This window comes from Papaver somniferum, chromosome 5 (genome assembly GCF_003573695.1).
Source record: "Papaver somniferum cultivar HN1 chromosome 5, ASM357369v1, whole genome shotgun sequence".
Lineage (NCBI taxonomy): Eukaryota > Viridiplantae > Streptophyta > Magnoliopsida > Ranunculales > Papaveraceae > Papaver > Papaver somniferum.
In genome coordinates, this window is record NC_039362.1 from 3948466 (window position 1) to 3966168 (window position 17703).

Below are 17703 nucleotides of genomic sequence, written 5' to 3' on the forward strand. Positions count from 1 at the left end.
GTACGCACGCCGCCGCCGTCCGTCCGTCCGTGCGGGCGGGCGGGCCGGGCTCGGGTTCGGGTGTGGGTGTGGGTGTGGGTCAAGACCTATATTTTTTGGCAAAATTTCTTTTGAATTTTCGAATTAATATTTGAAACAAAATAATTCTTTGGGCAACATTATGTTTATGCATGAACATTAAGTTGCATGAACGTTTTATATCAAACTTAAATTTGCATGAACGTTTTTATATCAAACTTAAATTTGCATGAACGTTTTATATCAAACATAATGATGCATGAACGTTTCAAATCGATATTAAGTGATGCATGAACGTTTTAAACTGTTGGAAGGAATCTGAATTAATTGAAATTATTTTAATGCGCGTTTATGAGACCTCTCTCAATTCTCCCCTATATAAAGCGATCACTTTCTCTCATTTCGTTTTGTGTCCAGAAGAGCTACTATCCTCTTCTTTTCGTCTTCCCCCCTGTGTGGTCCTTTGTTTTCATTCTGTGCGCAATTACTGTTGAGGTCGTAAGAGTGGGCAAGTACTGTAGTGCTAACAGTGCTTGCAACGGGCAGTTTCATCCTGGATACGAACTTGACCACAGGGTATAGGCATCACTCATTCTTGAGGCGTACCGGTCAAATATCGTGTTAAGGACACTGTGTTGAACACGTGACTCTGTCCTCTGTGTGCTGTTCATTTGAGTGTTTATTTCCCTTCCAGAAATCTCTCATTTTTCTTCTAAACATTTTTCTTTGAGTGTTTTATTGTTACAGAAGCAACACAAACTAACCACTATGGACCTGTCCTCAGCTAAGCTAACCATCAACGTAAATGAACGCGTACATCTGTACTCTACACCTACATTGGAGACTTTAAAACTGGGGTCATTGTATCCAAACGTATTCCCTACTTTCATTTTTAATTTAACTCATCTCAAGCAATTGAATTTGTCTTATTCCAGCCTCATGGGAGCTATTCCTTGTTGCATCTCCGAACTCAAAAATCTCTTATACTTGGATTTGTCTAACAACAAACTCCATGGTCCTCTACCACTTTTACCTCAAGGTATCTATCATTCAGATTTATCACAAAATAAACTTGATGGTGATATCTCATTAGAAGCTGGAGAAAGACTATCTAGTGCAAGAAATATTATTCTGAATGGGAACGAACTTTCAGGTACAATTCCATCTTCAATATGTTCACCAGGACCACGGAAAACATATGATCAGGTATTCATTGATCTCTCGAACAACAAACTATCTGGGATTATACCTTTTAGTATAGGCTTCTGCAGGTTTCTTTGGTATCTAAACCTCGGCAACAACAATCTCTCTGGAAATGTTCCAAATGAGTTTCAACAAGTAGAAAGTTTACAATATCTTCAGTTAAGCTATAACAATCTCAATGGTACTTTTCCTAAGTCCATAGAAAAGCTTTTTCACTTGCAAATATAACAACTTTGAAGGCCTTATACCCTACGGTTTTGGTTCATCCAGTAACCTTAGAATTCTTTCTTTAAGGTCGAACAAGTTCAATGGGTCTATTCCAGAAGGGATTTATCAGATCTTTTTCCTTCAAATACTAGACTTGTCCAAAAACAATTTTTCTGGTTCAATTTCAAGAGGGATATCGAACTTGATGATGCTAAGAGTTAGAACTGATATTGATGGCTATATATGTCCAATGCAAAATGGTAAAATGCAATTTCAGTTGGCCACTAAAGGCAGCGTGGCAGAATTTGATGATCTGTACCAATATAGTTCAGGAATTGATCTATCATGCAACATTCTGGATGGAAAAATTCCTAGAGAGATATCTTCTCTAAATGGGCTTGCTATGTTGAATCTGTCGCATAATTTTTTCTCGAATAATATTCCATCAAACATCGGAGACATGTCTAAATTAGAGTCTTTGGATTTAAGTTTCAATAGACTATCTGGAGACATCCCACAATCTTTGACAAATATCGATTCTCTTGGGTTTTTAAGCTTATCTCATAATAATTTAAGCGGCAGGATTCCAAGAGGAAATCACTTTGATACATATAGTTTGGAGGGTTCTACTTTCTCTGGGAACGATTTATTGTGTGGATTTCCTACAAAGAAAGATTGTGAGGGTGACTCAAGAGGATGCAAAACAGAAGATATTGTTGTATGCTATCACTGCCTTAGGATTTGGAGTTGGGTTTTGGAGTTTGTTCTTAGTTTTGCTTCTAAATAAACAGAAATGGTGGTTTCCTTACTGGAGAATTGTAGATTCAGTCGCGGTTACAATAGTAGAAAGATGTATTCACAAAAACTGATAGTTAATATACATTGTTCTTATTATGTTTCACAAACGGATTCTAGTTATGTCTTTGCTGTTTTACTCTAATTGTAATCACAGTGATATAATAGTAATCAGCGGCTTGATGAAAATGTCTATAATGAATGGTAATGCATCTCTTCATTTCAAGTTCTATCTCATAGTAGCATTTGATATTGGAAAATTGTCGCATCTTTGAGGACAAGTATAGTTTCAAGACAGATTCAGAAATTGCTGTAGATGTTAAGTCTCTTGTGTTGTCCTGGGCAAGTGCTTCTGGCAATAGGGTTCATTTGAATTTTACAAATTCTATTAACAATTGGGAGACTGTGTTCTACTGAGTCTCTCCTTTTTGCTTCCTTTTCCATTTTGCTTTGTCTACCTTTGGTAGACCTTTGTATATTCTCCTCTTCTTAATAAATCTTTCTCTTCTCATCAAAAAATTTGATATTGGAAAATTGTGAAGCATCATTATCCCTAATTAATTTCATCTCGATGGCTTCTTGCAGAAAGATTCAGGATTGGTAGTATATGCAGCTCTATCATATAAAATGAGAAGTTGAGTTCTAACCAATACACTTGTGCAGCTCTATCAAACATAGCCTGCACTAGGATAACCCACTTGTGCAGGACGGATTAACATTTATCACAGATCTTGCTAAACACACAGTGTTGGAAATATAATTTTCTACAATAACATTGAATCCACATCTTGAGTTCCAGAAAAAACTTACCGGCTAACGCATAAAAAACTAAAATGTGGTACAATATGAAAGAGAACAAAATGAAAGAGAATGTAATCTAGTACCGCCCTAAATAAAAAAAGCTGTAAAACATTAACAATGAGGATTAATTCTCAAGCTACGCAAGTACATCTACCATTAACTTCTCACTGAATAGAACTTATAGTTAAAGCGAAACTGAACTAACCATATAATTCCGTGCTACGGCAAGCCTTTCAGGCCAATGAGAATCCACCACCATTTTTCTGAATATTTTGTTGTTTGAATCATATAAAATGAATCCATGATCGACCCTCCATAAAATCTCGTAGTTCTTGAAACTCCATATAAACTCCAAATATCTGCTGCTAGTTGTGCTCTCGTGGGTAATGGAGAAACTTCTAGTCCAAGATTCTCTCACTCTGTATTCTTGCATACGCACAAGCCAATGAAGAGCTCCGTAAAAGAGTACTCCACAATATCGTTGGTAATAAAGACAGTAAGGCATCCTTTGAGTGGTTTTCCATGAACCTGATAAGCTTACCGTGTAGACATGAACGTCAGAACACTTTGACTCCCAGTCGAGAACTACGGTCACCAATTTATAATCTTCCGTCCTGTAATCATAACAAAATCCGTACCCACACCATTGATAGTTTACTTCTCGTGAAACGGGTATGCTTTTGTAAACATCTGTTGCCGGATTCCAAATATAGCCACCCCTTTTACTAATATGTATCCAAATCAAACCATTACATGAAGACAAAAAAACAACTTCACAATCTTGAAACATAAGAGGGTAATTCATGTGATTAGTAGTAAATTCACACGCTGTTGATGACGATGATGTTGACAATGGCAATAAAGACGATACTGACTTATAATCTATCGTGTAGATTTTCTTACGTTTAGCCTCGCAAAACATAAAACTAGGGTAACTTTTGCTGTTACTAAGCTCATAATTCATACTATGAAAACTAGGGGTATCAATTAAGGTACAAAAAAAACTTGCTCACGCATTTGAATCGGAAAAGGGACCTCCCTGGTAGCCTTAAGAAGATTTCTTTAAGAATATCTTCAGGAAAGTATATCATTGCTGCAATTGCCTCTTTCTTCTTCTTTAATTTATGTCGTATGAGAAGAAAAAGAAGAAGAAAAAATATTTTTCAAGAAATAAGTTTGTAACCCTAATACTTTGCTATGCCTCAATTATATTAAAAAAAAAGGGGTAGGAGATCGGTGGCCGGGATTGAAATAGTGGAGACTTAGAATTAATTAACGTCGTACGAAACTTTTCTCGAGATACAAGAGATATGAGATATACACGGATATTACTGCACAACACAAGCTTTAACAAAGGGAACTCTAGACGTCTACGTGAGTTCCGTAATAGTTCCAAATATCGTGGGGGATCTAAGCGGATGATCAACAACTTTACCGAAAAATATAAAAATGAACCTTTGGAATAGATTTTGTAAACACATTTGCAACATGATCTTTGGAAGAGATAAAACGGACATCAAATTTCACCTCACTTAACCCTCTGCCGAACAAAATGATAATCAATTTCTGGGTGTGTCGTGCGCCCATGGAAAATTGGGTTTATTGTGAGATAAGTAACACTTGAGTTGTCACACCATAGAATGGGAGGACATTGATAAGGGAGCTGAAGTTCACCAAGAAATGTGAAACCCATATTCATTCTGCATTAGCAACGGCCAAACCACGATAAGTCAAAAAAAAAAAAGGGCTTCTCTTAAATATAGCCCATATATTTATTAATCATAGTCCATCCAAATAAATGCTTATACTTGCCAAACAGACCTTTATAGTCATTCTACATAGCTCACAAAATCATATATAATTATGAGATATCTTGTAAAAGGGTCATATATTTTGGGCCGTATTAGGGTCTGGATCCTAAAACATGCCGTTGATGCGTTTGGGTGGTAGACTAACGTAAGACCGTTAGAAAACGGTTAGAAGACTTTTTTAATTTCGCCACACACCTTGACCATCAGCTGACTACGTTGACCGTTTAACATATCTTTTTTTCATCCTTTTCCATTCTTCTTTGCTACACCAGTCCGTTTCCATCTTCTTTTACTAGTAGTTACTACTCATTCTGCCCGTGAATGGTTGTAAATTAATGGATTTCCTCGAGAAAATTTAGACATGATTACATCATTAATATAAACTACTACTAAACCGCCTCCCAACTAGTTAAAATCAGAGATGTCTCTCTCTGCAACAACTCAAGCAAACACCCCGGTCTTTAAAATATTTAATCGAAAACCCAAGAAAGTAATTGTAAGAGACATTAATTTCATACTTCGGATGAGAGAATTACAAAAACCTAATTTGATGAAAATGGAAGCAAGGGGGAAGTTAGAGAACCAATTCATTTTTATAAATTCATTATTAGATACCGTGAATTTCAGGAAGCAGTTGATCCAGAGTAAGAGATTTAATGTATTGGTGAAAATTTAATTATTTTATAGGTTGGTGCTGTTAATATAGATTGCTGTTCTTATTAGAGATATAGTGCTGATAAATCTAATTACTATGAATCAAAATATAGCACCTAATGGTGATAAAGCTTGTTGATCTAATAACAGGGGAGGATACAAAATAAAATCGCACGAAGAAAAAGAGTTAATACTTAATACCGATGAAAACAGTTCTGGGTGGGTTTTAAACAGTTTTACGGATACAACTTCATTCATCATTTTACCAAGGGCATTTTAGTAAAAATACAGATAGTCAAAAGCAGTTTTAGTTAGTCTTCAACCCAAACACTTCAACGGCATGTTTTAGGACTCAGACCCTAATATAGCAAAAAACGTGCGACATTTTTACAAAATAACTCATAATTATTATATATAGCCCAAAATAATAAGATAATCATTAAATCCCTAAATCAACATCAATAACAAAACAATAAATTAATAGAAGCTAATTAAATTTATGTAAGATATTTGTCATAGATAATGTTTTTGAAGAAAAATCAATACCCTCAATCTATTTAAGCATAATCATGATTTACAAGAAAAATACACCACCTTAGAGATTTTGTTTTATAGATTATGTTTATGGAGTTTTAGGAGAATGGTTGTAGGAAAAGAACAATACCTTAGTATTCATGTTGTTGTGGAATTTTTTTAAGAAAATAATTAGAATATACACCTAGATCAATTTTAATGTAATCATGATTAAGAAAAAAATTATTTTTGAGAAAAGTAGAGTAAGAGTTTATTTTGTTTTGGAGGAAAATAAGAATTAGGGTTTATAACAATTTTTCAATTTGTAAGAATACTAAAAGAACAATGATATTAATCTCAAGTATGAAAAAGTTAGGGTTTATTTATTTTTCTGAGTAAGAGGCAAATTTAAGTTTCATTGTCAATTAAAAATTAATGCCAAAGATAAAACTTGTTTGGGTTTTCATTTTAACTTTTGACTTTTTATTTTAACTTAAATTTTTGGGGTTATGGCTATTTTAGAGAAGCCTAAGAAAAGAAAAAATTGGCTAAACCACGATATTTCAGCCTCAATATTTGACCCAGAGACTGTGCGTTGCTTCCTAGAGCTCGAGGAAATAAGATTAGAACCAAGGTAGACACAATGTTAGATCACCCGACTAGCAGTTCCGAGAGCTCTAGGAAACAAGCTGATCAGACGCCCAAAGATCATAGTATAAGGCGAAAAAGTAATCGGAAAATGGGTCATTTGTCCAAATATTTTTAAAATATGGTTCAAATGGACGAGTAAAAATTATTATGGGTGAAATGGATACCAAAAAAAAATAGCAAGAGGATAATAGCAAGGATGAAACTGGATGCATCCTGATGTAAATTAAAAATAAGAAAAAGTATTTAAATATGGGTAGGATGAAACTGTTTACATCCTGACTATTTTTACATTTTTATCCATTTAAACAGTATCAAAATCTAAATGTCTTTTTCATCCTGAAATTGTTGATTTTGGTCTTTTTAACCAATTTTGTGAAAAGTAATCTACAAAATACGAACGGGATGCCGCAAAATGTCAAAAGTTGAGGTATGATGAAGGTATATAAGTATATGCTGCTTAACAAGAAGAAGATGAGTTGGTTGTAAGATTTGAACAGAGAATAGGATTTGTCTTTTCACACGTCAGTGAGTTGTGATTAACTCATTCACGTGATTACAAATACGTGTATAACCAGTTTGACTAAAGTCTAACCTAGAGATAAACCTTATGAAACTAAAGAGATAAAACCTAACTTATATTAGATTAGAACAAACTAAGTCATCAGATTATAAAGAATCAGTTCTACACATGGTGGAGAATCCAGTCTGTTATGTAGCTTGATACGGATGAAGTTGTGGGTCTTCTTAACATGTGGCGTGTGTGAGTGAGTACGTGTAATACCCTCTTAGAGATGGAGAGCAGGAGGTGAAATAGAACGAATGCCCAATTTTCTAACAAGACAATGGAATTCGCGGCTCCAAGTGGCTCTATCTCATTTTCCAAGTGGCTTTATGTCATTCTCTTAAATGTTAAATCATATCTTGTGATGCTTTTGAGTAAGTATAATATGAGAACTTTATGTTGTTCTGCTGATATCAAATGTGAAGAGCAAATAGCTCGTTCAGTGTGAGCTGTGAGGTATACTGAGGTGGTGTATCCAAGACACGAACAGTTGATAGCGTTGTTTATAAAGTATGTTCGGAATCTCTTGTGGCGATTCTAGTGGACACATATCCTTGGGTTCTCTTGCCTTAGTTGCGAGGAGAAAGCAGTTCAACAAATCATGTATTGTGTTTCTCCTTTCAATCTTTTATATGTTTTCTTCTAATTTAGTATCATTTTGTATTTAGATATCCATACGAAATAAGCTGCCGCAATAGCAACATCGGACCTTACACATATAACTCCCAAAATTTAATCAAAAAATAAAATTACAATGGCACGTAAACAATCAATGAGTTGACCAAACTATGTAAAACATTGTCTTTCATGTACGTTATTAGTTTGTCTTTTGATTTATTTCTTTTTGCATTGAATAATCTCAATATTGTCTACTAAATTATTTTAGTTTGATCTACGATTCTACGTAATTCTACACTACATTATTTAGAACATGGAGTTCCTTTCACTGGCCTAGGTTTGAGTTATAAAGGCACAATTCAAGCGTTAATTTTGTTGGCCATATCTCCGGATCTTCATTTCTCTATTTATTTATTTTCATTTATGTTCAGTGTTGTGGTTTACTTGAATAGCAGTAGAAAATCCAATCACAAGGTGTGTGTTTCTCATGATTTTTTTTATCATTAGTTGTATTTTCATGTAAATTTACAAATGTGGTTTCATGCATTCATGCGATGCTTAGAAAACTAAATTCTTATGACATTTGCTTATAAAACTTCGGTGATTTCGTCAGTTCCCAAATTACATAAATTCACTCTCATCAAAGTAACAAAATTGTTACTATAGCATTAAATTTGAGCGACTAAAAAATGTTGGTGGAATGTGAATTGGTAAAGCAAACAAAACTGTTGGTGATAATGGTTTGAGTGCTGAAAAAGAAAACAAAGAAGATGGTGTTCTTGGTGATGAACATGACAATGAAAATAAAAAATATGATGGAGAATAAAAGTATCATCTGTTACAAATGTACTAAATTAAAGAAATCTAATATGGTACTCCGGAGTTTTGTTAATGATAACGTCATGAATCTCCATTATGGCCGGAAAGAATACCGTTCAGAAAAACCAAAGAATTCTTCTAAGTGAATCTTTCTTTAATTTCTATTCTTTTTCTGTAATATGATCGTCAGGCATTCTTTGATGTTAATCAATTCTCTTGGGGTTTTAGGCTTATCTAGTAATAATTTAAGCGGCAGGATACCAAAAGGAAATCATTTTAATATGTTGGGTTTTGAGACTTCTACTTTCATTGGGAATGATTTATTTTGGGGATTTCCTACAGAGAAAGATTGTGAGGGTGACCACAGTAATGGTCATTTGGGCATCTCCAATGGGACATCCTTACTTTCCTATTAACTAGGCCACATAGGATTTAGACGCTTTTTAACCAAAATCATTCTCCAACCGAATGTGAGGATTAAATGTGAAGATGATGTGGAAGGTAGTTACACCAACATCCTCAAACTCATCCTCTAGGTTTAGAGTTTCTCCAATGGTGGTTGTATGTGTTTCCTAGATGGCACCACAAGCAAGACATCTTCATTCCAATTTTTCCTAAAATTTAGGGAGGAAAAATGGTTCATCTCCATTGGTGTTGTTTGTGATGTTTTATAAATTAAATGTAAATTTTATTTTTAGTAATTTTTAAATTATGTTAGAGCTAAAGTTATTTAATATATTAAAATTAATTTAGGTAAGCAAAAGCTTACTAGGATAGCTTGACATTGTCAAGGTGAATGTCTAAAACTTGACATTCACCTTGAAAATGTCTAACAAAAATTAAGCCACATCATCTTCACATTGATTTAAGAAGTTGGGGTTGGAGAAGAATTTTAGGAAAAATGAATGTCTATCCTATGTGAACTTAGACATTTATCTTCACATACATTCCATTGGAGAAGCTTTTAGAGGGTTTTTCAGAGTATATAACCATCCTAGTCACTAATACCTATGGTTAATAATATATGAATTAGATATTTTATTATAAAATCAAGGGTTTAAAAAGTCTATGTGAAAATGTTTATGTTTCGAGACTATCTTTCTGACATTCCTAAAGTAATAGAAATATAAAACTTTAAGTTTTCAAAGAATGTCTTGTTACATCAACCACATAGAAAGCACACCACAAACCATTGTAGATGTTGTTAAATTGGGAACTTCAAATATATGATGCTAGTTATACTCACCCGGGTAATAGAGAAACTTTTAGTCAAGATTCTCTCACTCCATATTCTCGCATCATCTTACTTCAACCCGGACATTAGAAATAGGAAAACTTAAAGACATACACCCTCCCAATACTTCGATCCTTAACAAATATGTTTTCTTCATAAAGTTCTTCTGGATACATATGACATAGGTGTTTCTGGTAATGAAACCTCTTCAAATCTTTCATTGACAATATCGAAATAGACCAGTACATGTGTGGAGTCTTGTCCAAAATTACGCACAATCAAATGAAGAGATCCATAAAAGATCTCCATAAAATGGCACACAACATTCTTGGTAATAAAGATGGTAAGGTAGGCTTTGAGTGGTTTTCCACGAATACGAGCTTAAAGTATAAAAATCAACATCGAAAAACTTAGAATCCCGGTAGAAAACAACCCTCACCAATTTATAATCTCCAATATTGTAATCATAATAAAATCAATAATCATATCGTCATTATTGTTGTTACTTCTTATGGAACGATTATGTTCTAGTTGTTGTTGATGATGTGAAAGACCATGCTAATTTAGAATCTATCTTTTAGTTTAGCCTTGCAAAACATAATACTAGTAATGTTACTAAACTCACGATTCGTACTACGAAAACTCGGGATATCAACTAAGGTACAAAAATACTTACTGATGCCTTCGCGTAAGAGACCTTTTTGTTAGCCTTAAAAAGATTGTTTTGAGAATATTTTCAAAAAAGTATGTCGTTTTTGCAGTTGCCTCTAATATCTGATCCAATACCTCAATAAAAAAAATGTAAAGATTTGGTTAAATTAATATTTCAAATTGAAAAGTAATCTCGAAGAATCCTATTACTGGGACAGAGAACTAAATGGTTTTAAGGTTGTACGAGATTATAGTTTCCAAAATGTGGATATGGGGACCAAATCCTTGTAAAAACTTAAAGTACCCCCAATAAATTTTTCTTATGACTCTGTTGCAATTTCATTAACTACCTAATATAATTCAAGTCAAAATCAATCTTCTCCATATGCCCCTATTCTTTTTCTCCTCCTTTTATTCGTTTCAAAGACGATTCATCATTAATTTTTTATAAAAAAAATCATTGTCAACGAAATTCTTTTTATATGACAAACAAGATTACAGACAACTATAAGAATTGTCCCAGATCCATTGATGGAAAACCATCAAATTTAGAATCATCACCTTGAAATGAAGATGAACCTTAAAGCATGTGAACAAAGGTGTTGAAGAAGACTTTAATACTTCCGATATGACTACTATAAGGTAATGAATTCAAAACCCAACTCTTTATTTATGCCTTTTGTTGAGTATTTAGTTTGATTCGTTTAGGTATGAAAAATAGTTTCTGAAATTGTTAACGGCTAGGAGTACTTAATTTCCCATCCGTAAGTAGTAAATATCGGATGAAAATTAAGAACTCTCAGCTCTCATCCATAATATATTACAAAGTCCTTGGTAATTAGTTTCATGTTCGTAATTGATCTAAAACTAGATATTCCAAGTCGTACTTCCTGCTGTGTTTGGGAAAAAATAAGTTTTAACTAGTTTACATCTAGATATTCCTAACTGTGATTGTAGATAACCAAGTCGTAAGACATGTTTCTTAGCCTTAAATCTTGTTACGGCTAGTTCGTGTTAAATTTTACATCCAATGTGGCTAAATCGTGTTAAAGTTCTTTGTCGTGGGTCTTGTTAACAGCTTGGAAAATACAAATATCCTAGTTGTATGTATTGTTACGGTTTGGTCGAGTAAAAACTTCATAAGCGTAATGGTAACTTTTTCCCTATTTCACCTAGTTTGCAAATATCTAAACACTAGTTTCTATATGATAGGCATTAAACTTTTGTTCAATGCGTCTACTGAACATAGGAAATGAAAAGAAGAATAAGAACACAATAAAAAAGTAACACCTTCTAATGACCCGACTCCGGTCCCAAAACCTACAGGTTAATACCTACTTGCGTCTTGGACTACATATCGATTCCTAGCCGTAATACTATAATTTTCTTTATACTACATCCTACCGGTTACTTCTTGAATTTTGAAAAATATATCCGTTAGAAGAATGATTTATAGAAGGTTCTTGTTATTCAACCAATTATTTATACTTTAAAATAACTCCACCTCCATATAACCACCCATTCTATATAAAAAACTGGCCTTCTACATCAACATGCAGTGTACTCAAAGGATAAACCCAACACTATTTTGGATGAAAGATTTGTCAATTTGCAAAAATTTTATACTATGTTATCCAAAAAGGGGAGAAGAACGAAGAAAAGGTGGTTTAGCCCTTCAATCGCATTGGAGTAAGATTTTTGGAAATTTTAGTAGTGAAACAGGTAACACTTGATTATGAAAGAGTTGAATTGTATCTTCGATTTTCAGACATACGAAAAAAAAAAAAAAGTGGAATAATATATGGTTTTACTTCGTATTTTCCAACAAACTGTTTAGAGGTGAAATTGATGATGAAGTCGTAGCTCAAGCTAAGACGGGATGTAGAAATTCTATAGGCTATAATTTCAACTACGAAGCTCAATTTTCCATCATCAAATACTTCTTGATACATCATAAGGGATGTTATTAAAACAACTTTATAACACGGATCTAGTAAGTATGTGATGAGTTGTAATGTCGTATAATTAATGAAGCTATTACTAACTTTTAATTGTAGTATGTATTTTTGTTGAAACTCTGAATTTCTTAACTTACATTTATTTATGGATTGAAAAATCTCCTTCTAAACATCTTAACCCAACCGTAGTACAAACTCAAGTGATTGCGGACCAAATAACGGCTAGAAGTTTTTTACTTCCCAACCTTTATATATAGCTACGGCCGGAGTTCTTATTCTCCCAGCTGTGTTCTATATATTATGGCTTGGAGTCCATCCTTTCCCAACTGTTTATCGCAGCCGTAAAATTAACAAATCAAGAAAATCAAACGGATTTGAATCAATAAAATTGTTACTGGGGTTGATTATGTGGTTTTCCTGAGCATTTTGACCAAGGGTTTCATGATTTTTCTGAAAATCAACTAAATTAAAAAAAAATGTTTATCAAAATCATTCTTTTCCTCTTCAAAATCAAGGAAAACAAAGAAAACTAAGTTCTGATTTGAAAAGATTAATTACTTAATTAGTTTAATCCGTTCATTAATAGTAATTAGGTTAGTTAATCAATACTAGTACAACCGTTGTCACGATGGGAGGGACGACCGAAGAACTTGACGAAACGACACTACTACGTAATTGAATCAAAATTAACTTCAGCGTCATACTTGTTAAATATGCCTCCATTTGCTGGAAGTGATCCGTAAACAAACATAAGAGAGTTCCTACAATTAAAAGAAATAAATATGACTTCATTTAGTTTTAATCAGACAAAAATCTGATTTCATCTCGAGAATCTATCATCCAAACTACTGTATTATCTATAGGAATAGACTTATACCAGATTCTTCGTGGAGAGGATCCCAGTGTAGGAGCTCTATGCTGAAAAAGAAATAACAACAAGAGATGATCGGAACACATACAATTTTTCGGGGGAAAAAACAAAGGGGGAATAGATAAAAAAGCCTGGAAAATAAATGAATTCAAATTATTTCCATAAGGAAAAACCAACAGAACTGGAGAATGGAGATGAAAACAATGAATATCCCAGCAATCCGCAACATCGAGATGCCATTGGTCTTGGTACAAAATTGGCATAAACATCATCCAGGTAAATATGCCTCCATATGCTGGCAGTGACCCGTAAACAAACAAAAGAGAGGAACTTAAGGAAACAAAAGGAGGAATTTAGGGAAATAAAACTTAGACTCCCAGTCCAAACATACAAGTCCTAACAAATGGAAAGGCCAAATGTGTAGCAAGTACTTTAAGAACCAAAACCCGTCAAGTTTTCATAGGAAAATATAATACAGTTTTTTACTCATGAACCTGTAGTCTTCAGAGGACGAGTTAATCCTTTAGAATTGGCAAAAAAGTCTTTAAAAGAGTAGTGGAGTGTATCAGTAGATGGCAAGGGATTCAATGGAACTAATTGGGTAACCTTATTCATCATTAATTTTTTTTTAACTTGATCAGACTTGCACGACCAAGATGAGTAGTTAAAAATTAGTTTCTTGACTACCTAAAACATAACTCTACTACCACTTGTGGTTAGAATCAGTGGATGAGGGCCATGAGGCAATACTGACAACAGATGAGAGATATTGTGAACTCGCATTAGCTAGTTTTTAGGCGACCAGAAATTCTTTGGAATTCGTATTTCCAATGGATCAGTTCACCTATCCTATGAAATGGTTCAACCTACACATCTCTCAAGGACCTTTTGATATAGTGAGGCAACAGGAAAAGTAATAAGTGGATAAAGAAGATAGAAAGAGTGGGGTTCTGGCGTTCTGCATTTGCCGTGTGCTAAATATCTAACCGCTTTGTTAAATATACGTTTAGGAAATGAATGGAGAGAAAAAGGAAAAATAGACACGAACCTTAACATAGTCCACATCAGATAAAAGCGCCTCTTAGGGTATCAATTGCTCAAAAACTATTTTGGTAGCAGAAATATCTGGCAACACAAAATAGTAAATTGATAAAAACTCCTTTAATACAATTAGTAAGGATATGAATTCTTGAAAGAAACATATTAACATTACATCAATGCTAAACAAATAGGGAAGTAGAACCTATATTATGTGAGAAAACCTCCTGAATGATCAATAACACTAAGTAATGAAATCATCTACTTGCCAATTAGTCCTACTGTCCTAGAATACAAATAAAAAATACCAAGAAAGCAGAAACTATACTTTTCTTCCATTGAGCACAATATTCACCACCACCAATATTAACCAAATAAGAACCAGTAAAAACGTATTCCAGCCTCATTTTCACTAAAATTAACAAGAATCTCTGTTTTTAATCTTCCATGCTTGAATTTTCTTACAAATTTCAAATGAAACATGAGCATCTACAGAAGCATACTGAAATTGATAGACACTTAGATTCCTAGGATCCAATTACGCTACCAGGAAGAACACCTAATTTCACACCATCGGAACCAAGATAAGACATAACCAAGTTCTCCGTGGAACCAGTTGATGACTCACTTTCAAATACAGATCTTCTAAGATACAAAAAAAAAGTACAGATCTTTTCAACTTATCACCATTTTCATTTGAATTTGAAAGCCTACATAACACCAATCAATTCGTAAAGCAGGGAGACCCTAGGTGGAAATTATTATGATAACTCAGGCAGTGACTATCACAGTATACTAACCGAGTGCATAACAGAAGAAAAGTTGCTTGTAAAAAAATCTGTAAATAGAAGCATTGAGAGCAAAATTTGACAAAGTAGCAATGCCACCTAGAAGGAACCTACTAATCCAGATGGTAAGACGGCTGTATGACCCATAATATTTTCACAATGAAAAGGGTACGTACTCATTATCTTTGGACTCACACAAGATATAAGTATAAAAATCCAGAAAACAATTAGAAGAGGAAATATATTGCTTCGGAGATGTGAGTTTCCCCAAGTCGTAAAGGTAGTCCACCAAAACTAGATGCCAAAAGGATATGAATAAATTTCCCTCGTGCAATCAACTCAAGTTCACCTAAAATCATTCTATGTTGACTTTGGTTTAGCATCCTTATAATTATTTCCTGTGTTAAAGATATTCTGAATGTTTGACAACCTAGAAAACCTAGAATTTGATTAATGGGCCACAACTAAGAATCTATATTTTATAAGAAGTGGTCTAGAAACAACTTGACGAATAACAGGTCAACATGGTCTATAAGATGGAACAAACGATGTTCATTTAATCGAGTAGGGACTGATTCTGCAAAAGAGTCTGGTGATATGAACTAACAAAACAAAAGGGCGATATTCATACTTTGCTTCTCGGCATTTTCTTTTAACTCAATCTGATAGGCTTGCAGATCATCTTATGTGTTCTTGCAGTCCTGGATGTGCTGGTTTATCCCCTCTTTGAGCTTGTCATGTATGAGCTTCAGGCGCTCTTGTTGCTCTGCAAAATAATGAAAGCTATCAACCCTTATAGTATATACATAATAAATTTTGTTTACTGTCCTCAGCAGCACTGCAAATTACTCTCAGTGCCTAACGCAAAAATCACTAAATCAGCTTTCAATAGTGGTATAGCTAGTCCTGGGAGAAGTTCTACCCATCCGATGATCAATGTAGTCAACTTAACAGGAAAAATCGGAAAATATATAGTTTACCAAGTCAGGTGAGCTACAGACGCAGTTCAATCAACTTTCATATTTAAACCAAAGTTGGTACATAAACTCACCTGTAAGAGCAGATATTCCTGTGAACAGTTCAGGGATCGATGACAACGGCAGCCATTCAGTTCTTCCTTCAACCCATAATAGCATACTCTCCAAGATGCATCCATTCTTCAAATGCTCTGCTCAGGCGAAGTAAATACAACTAAGTATATGGTTCAATATCTCATTATACCATTATGAACATGATAAGGATGTAACAATTGTCCTAAAACCTTGATAGGTTACTGGTGTACTGAAAATTCAAGAACAAAATACAGCCAGTAAATTTACTGCATTTCTTTTACAAAAGAAACTACATTTTGGCATTAATATTGTATATTATAATAATGCCAAAACAAAATCATGGGAATTCCTTCAAAGGTCTTTCCATTGAGCACTGGAGAATGCACACGATACAGTTCATCTCACAGATGCCCACTTACTGAATTTTCAGAACAAGAACAAAATCCTGCTCAACATGATATGATAAACACACTGGACCAAATACATGGTTTTCAAATAGCATTCGTACACCAACAAAAGAGAGAATGCAATAAATTTACTAAAAGTTCTAAATCAATTGTTGTCATATTTGACCAAATATATGTGCAATAATAGGGTTTAGCAGCGTTATTCTTACCTCAAATTGTTGTCATATGCGTCATTAATCTTACCTCAATTTGTTCTTCGATTGATCAAAAGTTTGCAGAAACCCTAATTCCCTCACAACTCAAAAGTAATTCAATCAATTATGAGTGGTTTTTCTCTGTAAATCATTGAATCGATTCATACAAAAGAAATTCTATCAGTTAAAAGTAATTGAAACAATTCACCCAATTTCGTATTTAGGGTTACAGGTTAGATGATGATTGAATTATTCAATTAAATCAAAAACCTGTACTCTAAATTCGAAAGTGAGTACAGAATATTCGAAATTTAGAGTGGAAATTGGTGAAGATGAACGGAGATTTAGATTGAGAAAGTACAAGTGATTTGTAGAAGAAGGCAGAGAAGACGAAATTGGTAGTATTGGTGGTGTTTCAGTTGATTGAGAGCTGCAGGTGAAGATACTGGTGGTGTTTCAAAAAACTGATGTTTGCGGCAGTGGTGATGGTAGTAGTTTTAGGTGGAGGTGGAGTTTCTATGGAGTTTTAGGACGAAGAAGAAAGCATAACGAAGGAGAAGATAGAAGAAGGGAAAAAGAAAAGAAGGAAAAAAAAAAAACAGAAGGCTGCCGAGATTCGAACCTGCAACTTTCAGGTCTCTTTACTACTAACCTGCCCCTTGACAATTATTACATTACCAATCTCCGTGTCCTTTTTTACTGCGCACGAAATTCACGTGATTACCCATCGTGTTTTGTTATATTTACGCCTAGTTTAGTGAGAAATAGAAGCATCGAGGGTCTCTTTAGTCCTTTCATTGTTGATTGAATATTTTTGTGTCAATTGATGATGACTTGGGATTTACAAAAAAGTGGTCA

The 17703-nt window shown here is 34.0% G+C and overlaps 1 protein-coding gene and 1 long non-coding RNA gene across 6 annotated transcripts; one reads left to right on the forward strand and one right to left on the reverse strand.

The window, feature by feature from the left end:
* The first annotated feature begins 786 nt into the window (after window positions 1-786).
* On the forward strand, window positions 787-2215 carry LOC113278665 (receptor-like protein EIX2). Its single transcript, XM_026527440.1, has 2 exons — window positions 787-1402; window positions 1461-2215. The coding sequence occupies exons 1-2, from the start codon at window positions 787-789 to the stop codon at window positions 2213-2215; spliced, it is 1371 nt and encodes a 456-aa protein (XP_026383225.1).
* A 10834-nt stretch (window positions 2216-13049) lies between these two features.
* LOC113280902 lies at window positions 13050-17441 on the reverse strand. 5 transcript variants are annotated; one of them, XR_003325841.1, is made up of 6 exons: window positions 16895-17441; window positions 16244-16360; window positions 15824-15958; window positions 14415-14491; window positions 13373-13661; window positions 13050-13256 (listed from the first exon to the last, which is right to left on the reverse strand). It is a non-coding gene; the product is annotated as an uncharacterized LOC113280902 (long non-coding RNA). The 5 variants fall into 5 exon arrangements; XR_003325840.1 differs by having other exon boundaries at window positions 16861-17441; XR_003325842.1 differs by having other exon boundaries at window positions 13373-13413; window positions 13549-13661; window positions 16244-17441.
* Window positions 17442-17703: the final 262 nt, after the last annotated feature.